The following is a 17,988-nucleotide window of genomic DNA, read 5'->3' as shown; positions in this document are numbered from 1 at the left end:
CTCAATTCTCCGGAAACGCGATTGGCCCTGCTATCAAACAGTCGGCGCTGTCGCCTGGCAAAATCTAGACTCCCTGAGTGACGCCCGGATCGCAGCTTGACGCCCTTCCTCCCCCTGTGCGCCGCACCCGCACCCACTTCTGTGCCCCACGACCAGCCCCGCAGAACCACTCGTGTTTCCAGCCTCTGCCCCGAATCCTGGGGCTTTCCCCTGTTTCGGAGTTGAAAGCACCAATGCATAATGAGGGGATGTAGTAACTCCAGTCCTTTGGCACCCGAACACAGGTTGTATGTTACTAGTTGAGATCTCACACCCCAAAGCAGGGCTCGTGAGTTATTATGATCACACCTCTGGTCCAGGCATTCGGTCCCAGGGAGCAGAGTTAAGAGTAAGGAGATGCAAGCTTCTTTGATTTTGCTGTTCTGTCCTGTTATGGACACTAATCAGCTGGCTAAATTATAGACTAGGGTCATGGAATGTTTAGCTCTCAAGCATCTATCAGAGGCTTGAAATGTCCGTAACAGGTGGGCTCGGCGAATGCCAGGAGTGAGCATGATTGAAAGGGTGTTTTGAGTCATGGCACATGGCAACATGGAAATAAAACAGATATATCACAAGTGAGGGGGGTGGTGGTAGAAATAGACTGGAAGAGAATTTTAACACCTAAAATATGACAAAGATTTATCCCCACAAGCTTCTCCGTTTCATGAAATATTCATTCTCCTCTGATCTGAAATTCTGTATTTGTATTGTGTATTGCCTTCTAAAAGTCTTTCTGATTTCTGTTTCGTTTCTTGTGTCGTTTTCTCTTTATTTCCTCTTTTAAGTGCCACTTCAAGTATATATTTTTAAATCTGAGGTCATCCTAGTGGCTAACTTTGAAAGTCATTTGTTCGTGTTGTCCTGGTGGTGACTTCTGGTTAGAAGCCCACAGAAATATCTCTGGGATGTGGTTGGTACAGTTCCTACATCCTGGCAAGAGTCTAGGAGCAGTATAGGAAGGGGCAGGCTTTGGGGACAGGAGACATTTAAAACTGTTACTAATCATGGAATGACATTTTCAAAAATCAAATGGCAGAGGCCACAGCACGTGTTTAAATGCTTAATCTCTGAGTCTCACACGGAGATTTTCTAAGCCCTGGTGAATTGTGAAATGAACAGGCCTTCACTGGAGTGAAGTAGCACTTCCAAGGTGCTTGGCCGTTTCCAGGCTCTTCCGTTTCATGTATTTTATCTCATTTGTAACAGGGCTTCCCCTTTCATAGCCACCCTTTCCTTCGCTCCGGGATTCAGAGGCCCTTTGGGGAGGAAGAATTCCAGGTTTGCTTTCGTTCGGGCCTTACCTGATATAATTGCCCCCCGTGTGGTTCCGGGGGGGGGTCCCCTCGTCTTATTCTTTGACTGGTTGTGACACTGAGTTGTGACACTTAAGCGGTGACTCTGCACAATTTGGCTACTCGCTAAGAAAAAGTAATCTTTCCCACCGTGAAGGTTGACAGGAACATGATGATGGCAGAAGCTGGCCTGGGCTTTTTCTTGCCAGAAATACTCTGGAGAGCTCAGCAGTGAATCACATCGTGTCTCGGTGTGGGACTCGGTGCCTTAATCTCGCAGCTGGAGTCACTCGGGAAGATTGTTGGTGGAGGGACCTGGGGAGTCTGACAAAGTTATACCGAGGAAAACCTTGCCGTGTGTTAATGCATTAGTATAGTAGCAGGCATGGGGAGGAGAAGGAGAATGGGAGAGAACAATTACGATGAAACCACTGATAACAGCCACAAAGACTCCATTCCGGCTTGTTTACCCTTCTCTTGCCTCGGGAGGCGACTCACAGCCAGTAAGTGAACCTGAGTTAAGTTTTCAGATTTCTTCGGGAGAAGCAAACTGCAGTCAGGGGAGAAGGGCGACCAGAAGCCAAGCCGTGAGCGAGGAACTCCCAAGATGTGGGCCAACTGGGTCACTGAATTTGTCATGTTTGACTCTTAGGTTGCACCCCTTTGAACTTTGGAAGTTTGATCCAGTGGGATTTGTGAGGTAGAGATTCTGAGGTTCGACTGCAGCGCAAGGATCCCCACAAACATGATTCCGCTGGAACCTCACCCTCATCCCTGTTTCTCTCCCGGCTTGACAACTTGGACCCTATTAAAGGGGCTTAGTTGTTGACAGCTCAGAAGAACCTCCTTATAAAGCCCAAAATAAAGTGCCGTTTTTCCCCACCCTGGCTCCGCCCCCCACGCCCCCACCGCTTCCCCGTCACCCGGGATCACGACCTCAGAGGGGTCACGGCTCCTCCCCCTCTGACATACCGAAGCCGTCCCCTTGGTCCTGCCCCACGGTGTCCCTTCCAGCTCTCCTCTCCGTGCCCACTGCCCTGAGTGCCCTCATTCAGGCTGCTGCCCGCGCCATCCCTCGCCAGGCCGTGCCCTCCCCTCGCGTGTGTCTGCGTGTGTGCCACCGCGCTCCCGTGCTGCGCTCCCGCCCGCAGGGGCTTGCGTCCTGCCTCTGGAGCGGGCCCCGCCCCGCTCGTACCTTTGCTCGCGCTGTCCCCTTTCTTGGAATGGCCCCCGCCCTTCCCTGTGTGCTGCAGTATCCCCCGTTCTTCGGGGACCGGGGCACATGCCGTCCCAGCCACCTAGTCTTGTCCGGTCCCCCAAACCCGATGTGATCCCTGCCTGTGATAAACCTCGACACCACTTCCCATGTGTCTCGTCGCACTCACCGTGCCGCGCCTTGCACGCCACTCATCTGTCTGTCCATCTGGGTACACTGCAAAGGAAGGACTGTCTCTTATTCTTTGTGACCAGCAAAATGTCGTGCACTGCACCGTAGGACATGGGTTCAGCAAGTGTTCCCATAGAATCAGCGATCGCGTGGGGCGGCCCTCCCCACAGGCGGAGCCAAAGGCAGGTGAAATGGAAGTGCAGCGCGGTTGGGGGACAAGGGTGTGTAAATGAGCCGAGGCAAGCGGAGCCTCAGGGGTCCCCACGCGAGACGGGGCCGCGGAGCTGTGATGCCCGGCGCTCGCTGACCAGCCAGCCTGGTGCCCGCTAGAGCAGGGGACGCCGGAAGGCCCGAGGTGCGGCCTTCGGACCCTAAAGAGATTTGTTCGTGAAACACCAGCCAGCTCCACCCACAGCGTGGGAAGGCGCTTTGTAAACAGGACAGTGATTGTTAGGGATGCTGGTACACACACGTCATGCTGGTGATGTGTGATGTGATGGTGACGTGAAATGAAGGCGGCTCGGACGCTGATAAAGCACTGCCCGTTCGGGTGTCTGCCGAGTGACGGTCAAAGTCGCTGAACCACTGAGCGCCCCCCCCCCCCCCCCGGCCCCACTCTTCTTACTGAGAAATTGATTTTCGGTTTCGGTTTTGTGAAAGTTACAGCTCTGCGACTTGAGGACATGGGCGGTGGGGAGAGACGTCAGAGCAGGTGTTGGTCACACCTCGTGAAGTTCTTCGGAAGGCCGACTTCACCTGGTCGGTGCAAACTGCGGAGTAAATGCTGTCGTCGTCGCCCGAGCTCCCGGCCCACGCCGGCTGGTCGGAGGTGACTACCGAATGGTCAGAAAGCAGTTCTCTTGCTTTTGGGGTTTTTCCTCGTGTTTCGGGCAAAAGAGATTGAGGTTTATTTGCTCATTTTATATGGCTCTCGATGTGTCCGTATTCTGTTGTCACCTTTCACTTCCCGGAGGAGAGCCCTGGGCGCGCGCTGAGCTGCTCGTTGGTGGCTCGGCGAGGGGGGCGTTTAAAAATACCTCAGCTCTACCTAAAAATACACCTCACTAAAACCGAAAATTTAGGGTTCGTAAAGGTTAATCCTCTGATAAGCTAAGAGCCTTTCCTCTGGGTGAAGAGTTTGAGTTTGCTTTAGGGGCGTGGCCAGCCTCCCGGCCAGACCGCAATCAGCCGAGATAAGAAAGGCTGCGGCGGGCCGGGCGCACGGTGGGGGCGGGGGCGGGGGAGGGGGGGGGCGGGAGCGCAGCGTCCCTTCCCTTCTTTTCCCAGGCTTGCTTTCCTTTTTTTGTTTTTAATCTTTCTTTTTTTGACATGTAATAAATCTGCCTGTAACGTCCGGGGCTTTACTGTTGTATCATTTTCCAGCTAACTAGGAGTTACTGACAGTTTTAGCTCTCTTTTTTTTAAGTTGAATGCATACCATACTTTAATAAATCCAAGACAGTTCAGCTGCTTTTCCTGAGTATGTTTCATATAACCCGCATATAACAATATTGCTGTGTTTTTCGTCATTTTTGCATTTAAGGGTCCCAAATCTATTTAGAATAACTTTTCATTAAACGTTTGAAGAGCGTAAGCGCCGTGAAGCTCATTGAGTCATTCCTCGTGAAGCGTGTGCCGCTTACCCTGCTGGTGCTGGGGAGCAGGAAGCCAAGTAAAGCATGACCCCGGCCCTCAGCCTGGGGGGAAGATGCATGAAGAGGGTGACACCAGTGACAATCGCTAGACGAGGCATGGCCTGCCCCGGAGCGCAGGTGGTCCCCTTTCCTTGAAGTTCTCTGGCTGAAGCCACTTTGGGGTTCCGGGTGGGACCACGTTTCCGTTTCATATGTGACTTGATTAACACTTTCCACGTCTTTTAATTCATGTCTTCAACATACAGTTTTCGCGGGGAGCAAATTGGGGAAGAGGTGGGGGTGGGGTGGGGAGCACGTTTGCGATGTTAAACAGGGCGGCCAAAGAAGACGGCACCGAAAAAGTGCCTTGGAGCAAAGCCTCGGGGGAAGCAGAGCAGCAGCCGTGAGAGGCTCCGTGTTGAGGGGACGGCCGCCAGGACCCTGGCTGGGGAGGGACTCGCAGGCCCTCCTCAGAAACTCAGCTCCTTCTAGAAAGCTCCATCCTGAGGACCAGCCCGGATCCGGCCAGTGGATGACCTGTTGAGCCGTTACAACATGTTAGGGCGCCATGTTTTCGTCCATATTTTTACATTCATTCTTCCCGACAGTGAAGAGCGAGAGATTTCGTTTGTGGGACAGTGTCTCTTCCTTGGTGTACATAGCGGGTGTGTATGTCTCTCCCTCCTGCCCCGCTCTGACCCTAAGGAGATACGAGGCTAGGATTGCTGTCTTCAGTATTCTCCTGATCTCTGGTGCAGACCAAGTAGGACAGAGATAATGCCCTTGATCTGTATATTCATAGTGTCTAATCCCTTTTAATTACACTGGTAGCATAAGTCTGTCTCTTACAGTTACTTTTATCATTACCAGCACGCAAATGAATTCTTCAAAGGACCCAATGCAAGCTCGTTAGGCATATAAAGTGGATTAATGAGGGTGGCTCAGCGTTAAGGTATGCCAGGGCCGAGTCCAAATTTTATTCCGGTACAGGGATCACTTTCTATGTGGCCTCTCTGGCTCTGGAGCTAATTTGGATGCTGAGTAGCCCCACAGGTATTTATATGTAGTGTTTGGTATTTTTACTGGGTCCTATTCTTCTCCCTTGGATCACCTAAAATGGTTAAGAATTTTCTAGTGGGATTAAGGTTGTGATCTCCGGGGAGGGGTGGGCCATCTGCTCTTGGTTATTTTTGTGTTAGCCGCTTCCCCTTAAATGTATGTTCACAACTGAGCCACAGCCTTATCAGCTGGGCCTGAGGGAAGACTGGTCTAGGTGCTGCTCCTGAACTTGGTCTCTAAGCCATGGCTTCCCATAGACACTCAGGTAAAAGCTTCATATTCTTTATCTTCTAGGAAGCACAGTTTTATTTGGGCACTGAATCTTATGATTTGTCTAGAAGATACTCTTCGACGAAATGATTTTAGCCTTGTCTAAATAGTAACTCATAGCTCGTCTCTGTTCTGTCCTTGCCTTCTTCGAGTGCCGTTTCCAAGACAAAAGATTATTCTTATTCAAGTAAAATCAGCAGTTTGAGTGCCTTATTTTTTTTTAATGTATAAACATACTACTGTATTGTACATTTTCCAGGACATCTCATGAAGCTGAAAGAGACTGTGTGAGGAAGGAGGTTTTCTCTGTTGTTTTAGGAATTTTTTTTTGTTATTTATAAGATACAAATCTTCATCCGGACAGTGCTATAAATCGAATTTAAAGTGTTTAGAAAAGGTCAATCGAATATGGAGCTGGAAGGAGGAAGATTTATAACTAAGAAAGTCCATACTGACTTAACCACGTCTTCTCCTTTTCTGAGCCATGTTTTTTCTTCCTGAAGAAATTGCTATGATACTTTTGATATGACACGTAGGTTATTCATTGTTCCGATCAGACCAAGGGGCAGAGGTTCGGAGCTTCTAGACCGTCGTCATGGCCGTGACAGTCTTCCTGACACTGAGGAAGCCCTTTGGGCCGTAGGCAAGACGCGCCCGGGATAGGGACTGAAGGACCGCCAGTTTCCCCAGAAAGCCCGGTTCTCTGGAGCCAGCCTGCTGCCACCCTCTCCTGCGAAGCCAGGAATGTCGCCGTGGCTCTGTTGCCCTCTGCCTAAGTAACAGTCCCCTTTCTTAGCAACCAGGCACTTTGTCCCATCTCCCAGCTCTCAGATTAAGGGGCAAAGTGTTATAATGATCAGCGGCAGTCTTTTGGAAAAATTGATGTTTTGAAAGCTTGTAACTGCTTGTCAATATATATGCACATATATTTCTTGCCTGTCAATACTTAAACAATGGAAATACTTTGAGAAATTTCTCTTTCGTTGTTTTAAAACGAATATGCTGTGATGGCATGCACTGCTTTAATGAATCAGCGTGCGATGTCTTCCCTGTTCCCAAGTGTTCAAGAGCTGCCTGTCTTTCTCCCCGCCCCCCAGGAGCCATTTTACAAACATGGCACCACACGCCTGAGATTGTGGTAGTCGGTCAACGTACATATCCTCTGGGTGTAGACAGCGGTCAGCTGCAGCAGTTGTTCCAATGGACCTTGAACTCACGTTAACTCCCCGTTGTGTTTACTAATTAAATGACAGAATAGGGAACTATATCTCAGAGGTGACATATTTATAACACACCCAACCTTGGTTTTTAAAGTGCACCAAATCCTGACATTATTCTTATAGCAAATCTGGAGGCTGTAACTGACACCTTCTAGATGATTTTTAAAATCAGGAAGTGTCATCTTGTGTTATTACATTAGGTTCATAGGTCCATGAAAGCAGTTGAGAAAGAAGTGCTCACAGAAAGAAGCCCCACGGTACCCTCAAGTGGACTTTGCGTGGACAAAATAGAGGCTCGGATAATTGGATGGATGAGAATCCATTTTTAGGGACCGAAATCCACATCCTTGAGAGGACGTTTCAAGGACAAGAATTGGTCCTTTTGTTATTCAACACTTACCATCTGCAAAGTTGTGCAGGTTTCATTCCTTTACCCTTTGGCCTTTCAGGCTGAGGACCGGGTGGGTGGGAGGGCACCGAAGTCACCCAGCATCCCGTCCAGGCAGGGATGTGACGGGAACGGGTGGGTGAGGGGAGCAGACCCGGTGTACTGGCTTCCTGAAATAACTGGAAAGTGCTGGTCAGAAGCCTTGGTCGAGGGTGAAACTGAACGTTTTGTACTTTTAACGACCACCAAACGGCCGCCTGCTACTTTGCCACAACTAGAAAAGCTGAAAACACATGTTGAGTTGGCTACCAGGTAGGAAGCCCTTTCTCTACGCTGCGAGAGGCAGAACGCGCTGCGCGTATTGTGTGCGACGTTCAGAAAAGCCCCGTGTCAGGACAGAGTGGCTCTGGGATGGGATCTGCCCGGGGTAAGTTCAGGGGCACGTAATGTTGCGTTTGATCATCTCTATGCAGCCCCCCCCCCCCCCGATCCCGGGTGTCATCTAAACCGGGTTACCTGTGACCAGCAAGCCAAAGGAGAGTTGCCGGGGGATTTCCTCGCAGCGTACCGGCGAAGTCGCTAATAACATGGAACTGTTTACCTGGTCTGTTTGTAAGGGAAAAACCACTTTCCGATTTTCTGTGAAATTCTCTGAAAACCCACTTTTCAGTGACCCGTGAGCCCCTCCCTGTCGCAGCTGTGCAGGTGTTTTATCCCCCGCGTGGGGTGGCGCCTCCAGGTCCGCAGGCGCGACTGCTGCGCAAGCGTCCCTTTCATCAGCGAAGGCTTCGTTCCGTGTGTTGAATGTTCTCATACGTGGAGTGACTAACGTCCTGGTGTGTTGCACTTAGCCAGTAACAGACCAGAAATAACCTGCATTTTTTTCCCATTTGAGTTGCTGTTCATTGTTTATACTGTACATTATACCACTCAGGGAGAGCACATAGTTAGAAAAATGCTACCTAGTAATAATACTCACTTTTTCCCTAAATATTCTTATTTTGAGCCACTTGGGCAGGAGGGGGAAAATGAAGATTAGCAAGAAATCCATGAGAGAATACATATGAAGCAGAAACAAGACTATTAAATACAAATTGGATCTTCTCTAATGAGGTTTATAGTAAAAAAAAAAAAAAAAATCACAGATGTTGCAATGTTATATTTCTTGTATGTGTACATGATTAAATCGGAAGCCAAAACTTCTTATTGAGACACTGAGGTTTATATAGGCCCCTCTTAGAATGTTGGATGTACTTCAGGAATTTTCTGACAGAGGAAGCTTGTTTATTAAGTGAAGAATGATGTGTCTTCTGAAGCAGGCATAGCAAGAAAATCAGGCTACCATCTTGGAATAAATAGCTAAAATTTGACACATTTCCAGCTGCATTCCAACCGGCTAAGTCTTATAAAGGACTGTCAGTCAGACATCAGCACCTTAGGGTCACAGGCGCTGCCCCCTGATTTTCTCAAACAGAAATCTTTGTTATAAAATGATTAGTCAGAGAGCTTCCCTGGGGCAAACATGTCCTGGACAAAGGCAGGAAGGGAAGTAGTGTCCTCCTGGTGTGTATCCAGTGTGTTCGTCTCACGATTGATGACGCCCTTTCCCAGATAACAGCAATAGGTCAAGGCAAACAGATCTGGAAGTTTTGGAAGCTTAAAAGGTTTTGTATTTCATGTACTTAGAAATTGCTAAGGGGGTAAAAAATTATTCCCTAAGAGATACACCTAAGTCTATGTCATTCACTAAGATTAAAGAGAGCCCCAAAGAGGAGGTAAAAATGTCACCTTCATTTTTTTTTTCTCTATTCTTTTATTTCTAACAAGGGGAAAGCAAGGAGAGCGTAGAGCTTTTCTCTCCTCATGAAGTCAGTGCTTAACTGTGGCTCATTTGGTGCAGCCCACAAATCAGGGTATTTGCTGTCTTTGAGGAACCTCTGTCGGCGTTGTCATTTATAAGCCGTTTTCTTAGAGTTGTTAATCTCTTAGGGGATAAGTAGTAACAAAATATTTTGCTCTTCTGTACGTTGTCCATATTTTATGCAGAGGTCTGATGTGGTAACTATCTCAGCAGCAGGAATGTATTACTCCAACTTCTTCCTAAGTACACTGTGTGAAGGTTTGATATAGTTTTGGACCAAATAATCATAAGGTTAGAAAACCTGTACGAGGTAAGCTCATTCCCGTTCGCCCACAGTTCCACTTACTGGATGTGTTGCAAAAAGGTACTAAAGTTCGTGAATTTGACAGCGACATTGTTAACGTGCTGTAAGTCTTTCCAGCCTGTTTGCTTCTTAGGCAATAAGGCCCGCATTCCTAGAAGTGCCTGTTTTATCTCGACAAGTAAGTGTGCGCACACACGTGAAAGAGGCTCGAGGCAGCTGTGGAAAGCTGTTCTGAAGGGTGTGCCCTTTGAAATCTGTCACTCATCTGGATACACACTCTCTGGGTTTAAGTATACCTTGGCGGGGAATATGAGATGACCGTGGGCTTTTCATACTGAAGAAAGCAAAAATAATAACGCCTACAGCTAGGACTCAAAAACACCAAGTGGTGGGACTTTCCTCCGTGCTATTCACTGAATTTCCCGTCTGCTTGGTTTTACGACCCTGCACTGGAGGTGTGATAAAGTGGTGAACAGATTCAGTGACTCCATTTTCAACACTCTCTGCTTCTGCCCGTGTTCATTGCTGAGCCATGGATTAGTTCATCGTGTGGATGCCTAGAAACTCTTGGGCGAGTCACGTTCTAGAACGATGAAACTAACCAATGAAGAACTTGGCATTGGTAAAATAATAGTTTGAAAGTATGTGGTTTTAAGGCGGGAAAGGCTTGGCAGGTAAGACCTCTCTGGTAGCATGAAACCATCGTGGTTTTTCTTCTCTCCAAACGCTCTAAATGGAATCCACTGTGTCTTCTGGTACTTTGGTTCTTTGTATGACATAAGTACCTGTATTTTTACCATAAAGCTAGGATTCAGAAATACCATGAGACAGAACCGTCCCTTCGGTGGGTCTCTGTATGGTACTCTAGTACAGAAATATTTAGAATCCGTTTCTTCTTTGAATGACATCAAAAGAGAGTGATATTAAAATGAGTTGGGTTCAGACTTAACTCTAAATAGAGACTCTGGTAAGAGAGAAGGAGGGATTTTCAAATATGGTCCAAGAAGACAGTCTCTAGCCACGCAGGAAGCCAGCGTTGTCTAATCTTACAAATTTTGACTTCCTGCCAAATGGCATTTAGGACCCACTGATCATTTAATTTCCTGGCACTTACTGTTACCGGAGATTTATTTGGTTTCTCTCCACAGCTCTAAACAAGAAAGTAAATCTTCGCTGAGTGCACAGTTTCAATATGGAAGAGCTAATAAGACAAGGATTTTATGTGACATGTGAAAGGCCAACAAGAATGAATTAAGGAGAGTGATTTTCAACATTCTGTCCCTGTGACAGGTGCTCTTTCCGGTGTACGCGGGGGCTAAAGACAGTTTAAAAGCTGCCTTAAGTAAACAGTGCGTAGTTCAAGGAGACAGACCCTGGTTTCATCATGTCTCTACTTTTCCTTTCTAACCCAGTTATGTAAGGGAACACCCCGGTTTTCTTTGGGGGGGGGGGGAAGTGCCGGTAAGAACCACTCTCTAGTCTCAGTAAATCTCTGGACTGGGACGTGACTGTCCCAAGCACCTGTCTTCGCACAGGACTGTCACTCCCTGGCTTCAGTCGTCAGGTGTCTGGAGAGGAGGGTCTGTGTGTGGGCCTCGGGGTGCTGTTCACCTGCCCTTGTCGGAGGCTGGTCTGAGTGCGAGTCCGCCGCCTTAGCCCAGCCCCGGCGGTGCTCAGACACAGGGTGTGGTTTCCTTAGCTCACTCTGCTGTTTGGTTGCCTACGGCAACAGGATCCAAACAACTTGGACATGTGTTTGTATTAAAAAAAAAAAAACTGGGAATGGGACCCAAAGTGGGAGTCTGGGGCTGGCCAGTTAGTGGAAGAGCTGCGGTGAGTACCGGGCAACTGCTCGTTTCTTTTCCCTCGTTCTCTCTCTCTAAATTACTCCTGGGGTGTTCGCTTGCACAGTTACCACGTTTGTGGGTAGTTGGAGAAGTAGTCTCTGTTTTCCTGTTTCCTGGGCAAATTAAATAATTGCTGTCTATTTACCCGTGTAAGTTTCTTTCTCAGGGAGAGAGGAAGAAATTAGCGGCTGCTTACAGAAGTTGGGAGCTAATAGAAACTCACATTTGGTACCTCTTCGGTGGCGGGATTAACAGAGTGCTTTTTAGTGCCTGTGATTCTGGGGGTGGGGTGGGGTGGGAGGGGGTAGTTCATATGAAGGCAATGGAAGGGGTTCTTGGAATAACCATTTTCCCCCAGATTATACTTTAAAATTGCACATGTCCTAAATCGTATAAGTTCATCGACTGTATTGACCCTTAGTTGCTTAAACAAAGGGGGATTTGATTTCGGCGCATCACAAACCCGAACATCACTGTGACAGATAGTTCGCAAAACCGGCTGGTATGCGTCAAGAGTGCATTTTAAACAAGTCCTCTCTTGCCTGATTGCTTGGGCCTCAAAAGTCAGTAAGCTATCTTGGAAATAATTCTTTAGGATCTTTTCAGGGATTAAAAAGTGCTCTGGCAGACTTAAAATAAAAGCGGACGTTTAAAATAGATTAATAAGCATTGCTTCCGTGCCTAGTGTGGTCCAGAGTCAGCAGTAAGTTTCTGTTCAGATGAACTGCACTTTGCAGGTAGGAGGACAGCCGGGCATCCGGAGGATGCTCTCCCCACTGAGAAGGTTGTAGGCAGGGGTTCCTGGTTCCGTCTCTAGTGAGGGCCTGGGCCCCTCCCTCCCTGCCAGCTGGGCTGCCCGCCTGCAGACTCGGCCCAGAGAGCTGTGTCCTTGTCCTTTGGCGTAGGCTCGGCCTCCCCTCTCCTGCCCGCCCCGTCCCAGCCCTGCCCTCGCTCACCTCACCACTTGGGGCCCCGTGCCCACCAGAACCCCTGCCCCCCTCCCCCAGTGTCCTCTGTGAGGCAGCGCTGTGTTGGGATGGCCCAGCGGGACTCTCTCTCCCGGGGCCCCAGGGACTCACCGTGGGGCGCTTTCTTCGCAGGAGTCACGGTCACGGTGAAGCGCCTGTCGCCTGGGTCCCGTGGTGGCCTCCCCAGAGCCCCTCGGGCCACGCTCCAGCCTGCCCGTTGGTCATTTGTCCCACCTGCTCGTCCCCCGCAGGTCCCTCCAGCTACAAGGTGGGCACCATGGCTGAGAAATTGGACTGCCACTACTGCAGGGACTCCCTGCAGGGAAAGAAGTACGTGCAGAAGGACGGCCACCACTGCTGCCTCAAGTGCTTCGACAAGTTCTGCGCCAACACGTGCGTGGAGTGCCGCAAGCCCATCGGCGCCGACTCCAAGGTAGCGGCCGCGGGGGCGGGCGGGGCTGAGGGTGGACCTGGACGGGGCGCCGGCCCTTCCGCTCCGGCTCTGGCGTGAGGGACCGTGTCATCTTGACGGGACGCCCCGCTCACGGGCGCCCGGCCCCCTGCTTGGTTCCCAGGAGGTGCACTACAGGAACCGCTACTGGCACGACACCTGCTTCCGCTGCGCCAAGTGCCTCCGCTCCTTGGCCAATGAGACCTTCGTGGCCAAGGACAACAAGATCCTGTGCAACAAGTGCACCACTCGGGAGGACTCCCCCAAGTGCAAGGGCTGCTTCAAGCCGATCGTGGCAGGTACCGGCCGCACTCAGCCCCGGGGCAGCCAGGGAGGAGGCCCTGAGGGCAGACGTGGCGTGGGGTTGCTTGCGGTGATGGGGCTGGTGCTGCTGGGAGCCGCGGCTGGAGTTCAGCGTATATATGCACGCATATATATACACGTATATATGTGTACACATATATGCTCGCACACACGCACACACTCGGCAACTAAAGAACACTGGAGAGAACTGTCTGTGGCAAGAGAAGGAAGTGAAAAGTATGTAGCGCTTTCTCACTTGGGATAGTAAGTGATCGAAGCATGCTTCTTCCTTAGGGTGCAATTCCGGGTCACGTAGTCCCCCGTTGAATCTCGGAGTCCACAAAGGCCACGGGGGGGGGGCGGGCGGGGATTCGGGCATCTGACCCTAAATCACTACAGCCGGGGTCCCCTCCCTGACCGAGTCTGGGTTGGCATGAGCACAGGACGCGGTAGAGAAGCCCCTGCGGGTAGGTGACTGGAAGCGTGAGGCCAAGAACTGCAGGGCCTGCATTTCTTCCCCTCTGGAGGGCCCCGGACGGCGCCAGCGGATGCAGCCCCCTGCAGAGCACTGCCAGTGGGGCTACCCCGTCTCTTCCCCCCCGCAGGAGATCAGAACGTGGAGTACAAGGGCACCGTCTGGCACAAAGACTGCTTCACCTGCAGCAACTGCAAGCAAGTCATCGGGACGGGAAGCTTCTTCCCTAAAGGGGAGGACTTCTACTGCGTGACTTGCCACGAGGCCAAGTTTGCCAAGCACTGCGTGAAGTGCAACAAGGTACGTGTCAAGGGAGTTCTGCGCTGACCATCGCTTCTAGAGGCGTTTGACGGTTTGCAGAGCACTTGCACACACACTATCCCATTCCATCCTCACGACAGCCCTGCGACGTAGGAATTATTATTCTCGTTTTACAGATGAGGAGACTGCGGTAGTAGAAAGCCGCGCCCAGGCCAGGGCAGGCTGCCCGTGGGCGCACTGGCTCTGGAGGCTGGCCTCCTCCACCCAGTTGCTGTGTAGTAGCCTCGCACAGGGGCCTGCCTTCTCTGAACCTCAGTGTCTTCATCTGTAACTGGGGGATAATAACAGCGCCTGCCTCCCATGGCCGTTGTGGCGATTCAATGAGATATTGTAGACCAGAGCGCCCAGCACAGTGCCTGGCACGTAGTAGGCATTCAACAAAATGGTTGTTGAATCTGAATCCGGTGCTACACTCCCTGGTCTAGGCCATCACATCTGGAGGAATCACTTACCAGGATCAGCCCTGGCATGCCGAGTGCTTTGTGTGTGTTACCTGCTCTAAGAAGCTGGCTGGGCAGCGTTTCACCGCTGTGGAGGACCAGTATTACTGCGTGGATTGCTACAAGAACTTTGTGGCCAAGAAGTGTGCTGGATGCAAGAACCCCATCACTGGTAGGCTAAAGAGTCCTTGCTAAGTCTGCCAGGCTAGGTTTTGCGCATGGTAACCATCTCTCATTTTCCTACGTCGTCGGTTTCATCCACAAAGGCCCCAAAGAATGCCCTCTCCCCCTGCCACTGTGGTCCCGAAGGCCCCCAAATAGTTTGGATTCTCCCTCAGGCCAGGTTAGCCTTTGCAACACAGAACACTTCTGATGACTGCCGACTAACTAACGCTGCTGCCGGAGATCACGAGCCTGAGACCCACGGCCACGGGCAGGCACTGCGCGGGGGTGCTGGGGGGAGGGGTGGGGGGAGAGGACCGGGGTGGGGTGGGGGAGGGGAGGGGAGGGGAGGGGGGCGGAGGCCGGAGAGCGAGAAGCTGGGATGAGAGCACCCCGTAGCGGAAGGCTAGCTCAGAGGTGCCAGGGGGCAGTTCTTTTGCGATCAGGAGCCGAGCTAATCACTTCATTCCTCACCTCGCGGCCGCGGTCCACGTGCCCTGGGCCCTCTCCCCCCCGCCTCCAATTTTCCCATCTCCCGGGGAGCCTTGAAATGTACATTTGAGAAGACTTTTGCCATCCTCAGGGAAAAGGACTGTGTCAAGAGTGAGCCACCCAGTCTCTAAAGCTAGGAAGCCCCCAGTGTGCCACGGGAAACGCTTGCCTCTCACCCTGTTTCCCAGCGCCAACCTCCGGGGCAGGCATCCGGGTGGAGAGAGGACTTGTCCCTCGTGGGTGGTGGTTCTTTATAGAAAAAATCGAAGCTTAGCAGCTCCTCGAGGCCCGGTAAGTGCACACCCCACAAACAGCCCAAGTTTGCCTCCTGGTGGCCACTTTGATGCCATGGCCCTGACCTAAATCAAAGAAACTGGTTGTGCTGGGAGGTCGGTGCGCATCAGTCACAGGGCGATGGCGGTGGCAGGGGATGTGGGTTCTGGAGAGCGAGGGGGCCCTCGACTGAGCTCCGGCATCTTCTCAGGTCCCGGCGGCGCGGGGGACGGTGCGCGGTGGAGTGGGGGGCCGGGCGCCGGGCGGACGCTGCCCGCGTGCTTGTCGGCTCCGTGAATGGGCAAGGCGGCGGCCTGGCTGCCACCTGTGTCCACTCAGCTGTCGCTTTTGTTTGCTTTTGTTTCCTCCACAGGGTTTGGTAAAGGCTCCAGTGTGGTGGCCTATGAAGGACAGTCCTGGCACGACTACTGCTTCCACTGCAAAAAATGCTCCATGAATCTGGCCAACAAGCGCTTTGTTTTCCATCAGGAGCAAGTGTATTGCCCCGACTGTGCCAAAAAGCTGTAAAGTGACAGGGGCTCCTGTCCTGTGAAGTGGAATTTGAGTCTTGTTCCTCGAGCCCTCGCCCCCGCCCCCGCCCTCTGCCCGGCGGCACCCCGCGGGCGAGAGCGGCCCCTCCCCCCCTTCAGGGTTGCTCCTCCTGTCCCTCCTCCCGTTTTACAGTTTCTACTCAAGTAAGCGCGCAGTGGCCGTGTTAGGGCTTAGCCAAAGCAACCCTGCGGCAAGTTAATTCCTCCATAGCTGCAATTAGCAAACGAACACTTAGCTAGACTGACTCTTCTGCATGTTTATCATAGAGCAGAAAAGTGCTGACCATGTAGCTGCTTAGTGATGTTAAGCAAGAAGCCTAAGAGATAAAGCCCCCCCACTGAGATGCCTCTTGTGGCTCAGCTGGGACCCACCGTGTCGACCACACGACACTTCAGAGTTGCAGCGGCTGCTCCAACTCGGCTGCTCACCCTGTTCTGTGAGCAGAAAGGACTTAGCGAAATGCATGGTTTAACTTCCTCATCAAAACCTTCCTTCTGTTCTTTTGTGCTTTCAAATGACTAACACGGATATTTCCAGAAAATTAACAACATTTGAATTTAGCAGTAATTCTCAACTGACCTTTTCCCCTGTACTAACGTTTGATTTCCCCGTGTGGCGTGTTTTTCTGAGCGTTCCTACTTTCAAACACGGAACGTGCAGGTGATTTGGAAAGTGTAGGCAGATCTGAGAAAACAAACAGGCCTGTTTCAGAAGAACGTCATCACAGCGAATACTTCTGGAAAGCTTAACAAAACTAACCCAGCTGTCCTTTATCTTTTTTTTAATTAATAATATTTTTGTTTTAATTAATAGCAACATAGCTTATTGGGTTTGGAGACTTGCATGGAGATATTTTAGCCCCCTCAGACGTGCCTGCAGTTTTGAAAGTCATCCTACAGAAGTAACCATAAAACTCGAGAGGGGTAGGTGAGCAGGCGCCAGGACTGTCATTGACACGGATATGACATTTCCCAACAGTGACAAGTGGAATCCCGTGTAACACAGTACTTGCCTGCTCTGTGTCCGTGTGTTGATAAGCAGGCCCGCCAAGTCCCTTCCCTTGGGATTCTGAGGACTGTTCCTCAAGAGCTTAGCTGGCTCTCTGGGGGCACGCGGAGGAGGCCACTGTCCCCGCAGGCAGCACCGGATTTCCACGTAGCGCTTACCTGAGATTGCAGGATCACCTACTTACCGTATTCTAGCTCCATTGTTATATTACATAGTATAATGAGACGATATCAAGAGTACACATGTAATGACAGTGCACATTAACACTCTTGTAGGAGTGGTTAGAGAAGCCGATGCCTCATTTCTACATTTTGTCATTAGCTATGATCATCTGACACTTCAGTGTATCCTTACAGAAATAAAGCAGCATATAAATAACTTGCCTCCTGACTTCTAATTCTGTCCGGTGCAACAGTTCTAAGGTGATACTGCTGATCCAGAAACCTGAATAACTAACTTTTCCTTCCTTCGAGGACGTGCTTCAGTTCAGTGCGCCGGAGTGCAACTACACGAATTACAAGATAAAAACAAACCTGTAACAGCGCTCGGATCCAGTTGAAAACAGTAACAAAAAAAACCCCATCATCCTGACCCAAAAATAACATTTCCCAGATGTTCATACCCCTTAAAAAAGAGCACACCGATTTCCTTTGGCCAGGGGACTGGAGGTGGGAGGGGAACTAACTGCGGCTGAAGTTGGTCACCAAGAAGTCATCCGTCCCTGTTTGGGTGACTGCCCTTTCCCTGTGCCCCCTGGAGCCCCGAGCTGCGGCGAGAGCCGCTGCACCCTCAACCGCCGCTCCTCCACCGTCGGAAGAAGGCGCCCCCTCGAGGCTGCTGCTTATTTGGGAGGCTGCTCACTGCGGCCCCTGTATCTCAGGGCTGGGGGGACACGGGGACAGTGTGGGCAGAGGTGGAGGTAGCTTGTAGATCACGGCCACACCCCCGAGGCTCAGGTTCTCCGGGCGTCCAAGCCGTCCACGCCATGTGGTCGTTTCAGGACGGCGTTGGGTGCCCAGTGACACGGGTGTCCGCTGCAGACTCCTCAGGACACCTCAGCTAAAGGCTGAGGCTCGGGGGCGTCTCATGCTCGGGCTAATCAAAGGACAGAACCCCTGAGAGAGAGAGAGAGAGAGAGAGAGAGAGAGAGAGAGAGAGAGACTGCTCATCTGGGGCACCGAGGAAGCAGGGGTGGGGTAGGGAGTTGGGATGGCACCCTTCTGCTTCCCAAGGGAGTTT

The 17,988-nt window shown here is 51.0% G+C and overlaps 1 protein-coding gene across 7 annotated transcripts in view; it reads left to right on the top strand.

Moving 5' to 3' along the window:
• FHL1 (four and a half LIM domains 1) overlaps positions 1–17,127 on the top strand; it is a 61,946-nt gene extending 44,819 nt beyond the window's left edge. For 3 of the 7 annotated variants that reach the window (XM_067023371.1, XM_067023372.1, XM_067023373.1), the window contains exons 3-7: positions 12,524–12,705; positions 12,848–13,022; positions 13,632–13,801; positions 14,248–14,434; positions 15,563–17,127. In XM_067023371.1, coding sequence (XP_066879472.1) covers positions 12,550–12,705; positions 12,848–13,022; positions 13,632–13,801; positions 14,248–14,434; positions 15,563–15,717 — 843 coding nt within the window. In that variant the 5' untranslated portion in view covers positions 12,524–12,549 and the 3' untranslated portion in view covers positions 15,718–17,127. Of the gene's footprint in view, positions 1–5,439; positions 5,680–12,523; positions 12,706–12,847; positions 13,023–13,631; positions 13,802–14,247; positions 14,435–15,007; positions 15,208–15,562 lie in introns of those variants that run through there. The other 4 variants (XM_067023368.1, XM_067023369.1, XM_059050272.2 and 1 more) reach the window with 3 other exon arrangements.
• The last annotated feature ends 861 nt before the right edge of the window (positions 17,128–17,988 follow it).

The sequence above is a fragment of the Kogia breviceps genome, chromosome X, assembly GCF_026419965.1.
Source record: "Kogia breviceps isolate mKogBre1 chromosome X, mKogBre1 haplotype 1, whole genome shotgun sequence".
NCBI classification, from domain to species: Eukaryota; Metazoa; Chordata; class Mammalia; order Artiodactyla; family Physeteridae; genus Kogia; species Kogia breviceps.
This window is presented reverse-complemented; position numbering and strand designations above follow the sequence as displayed.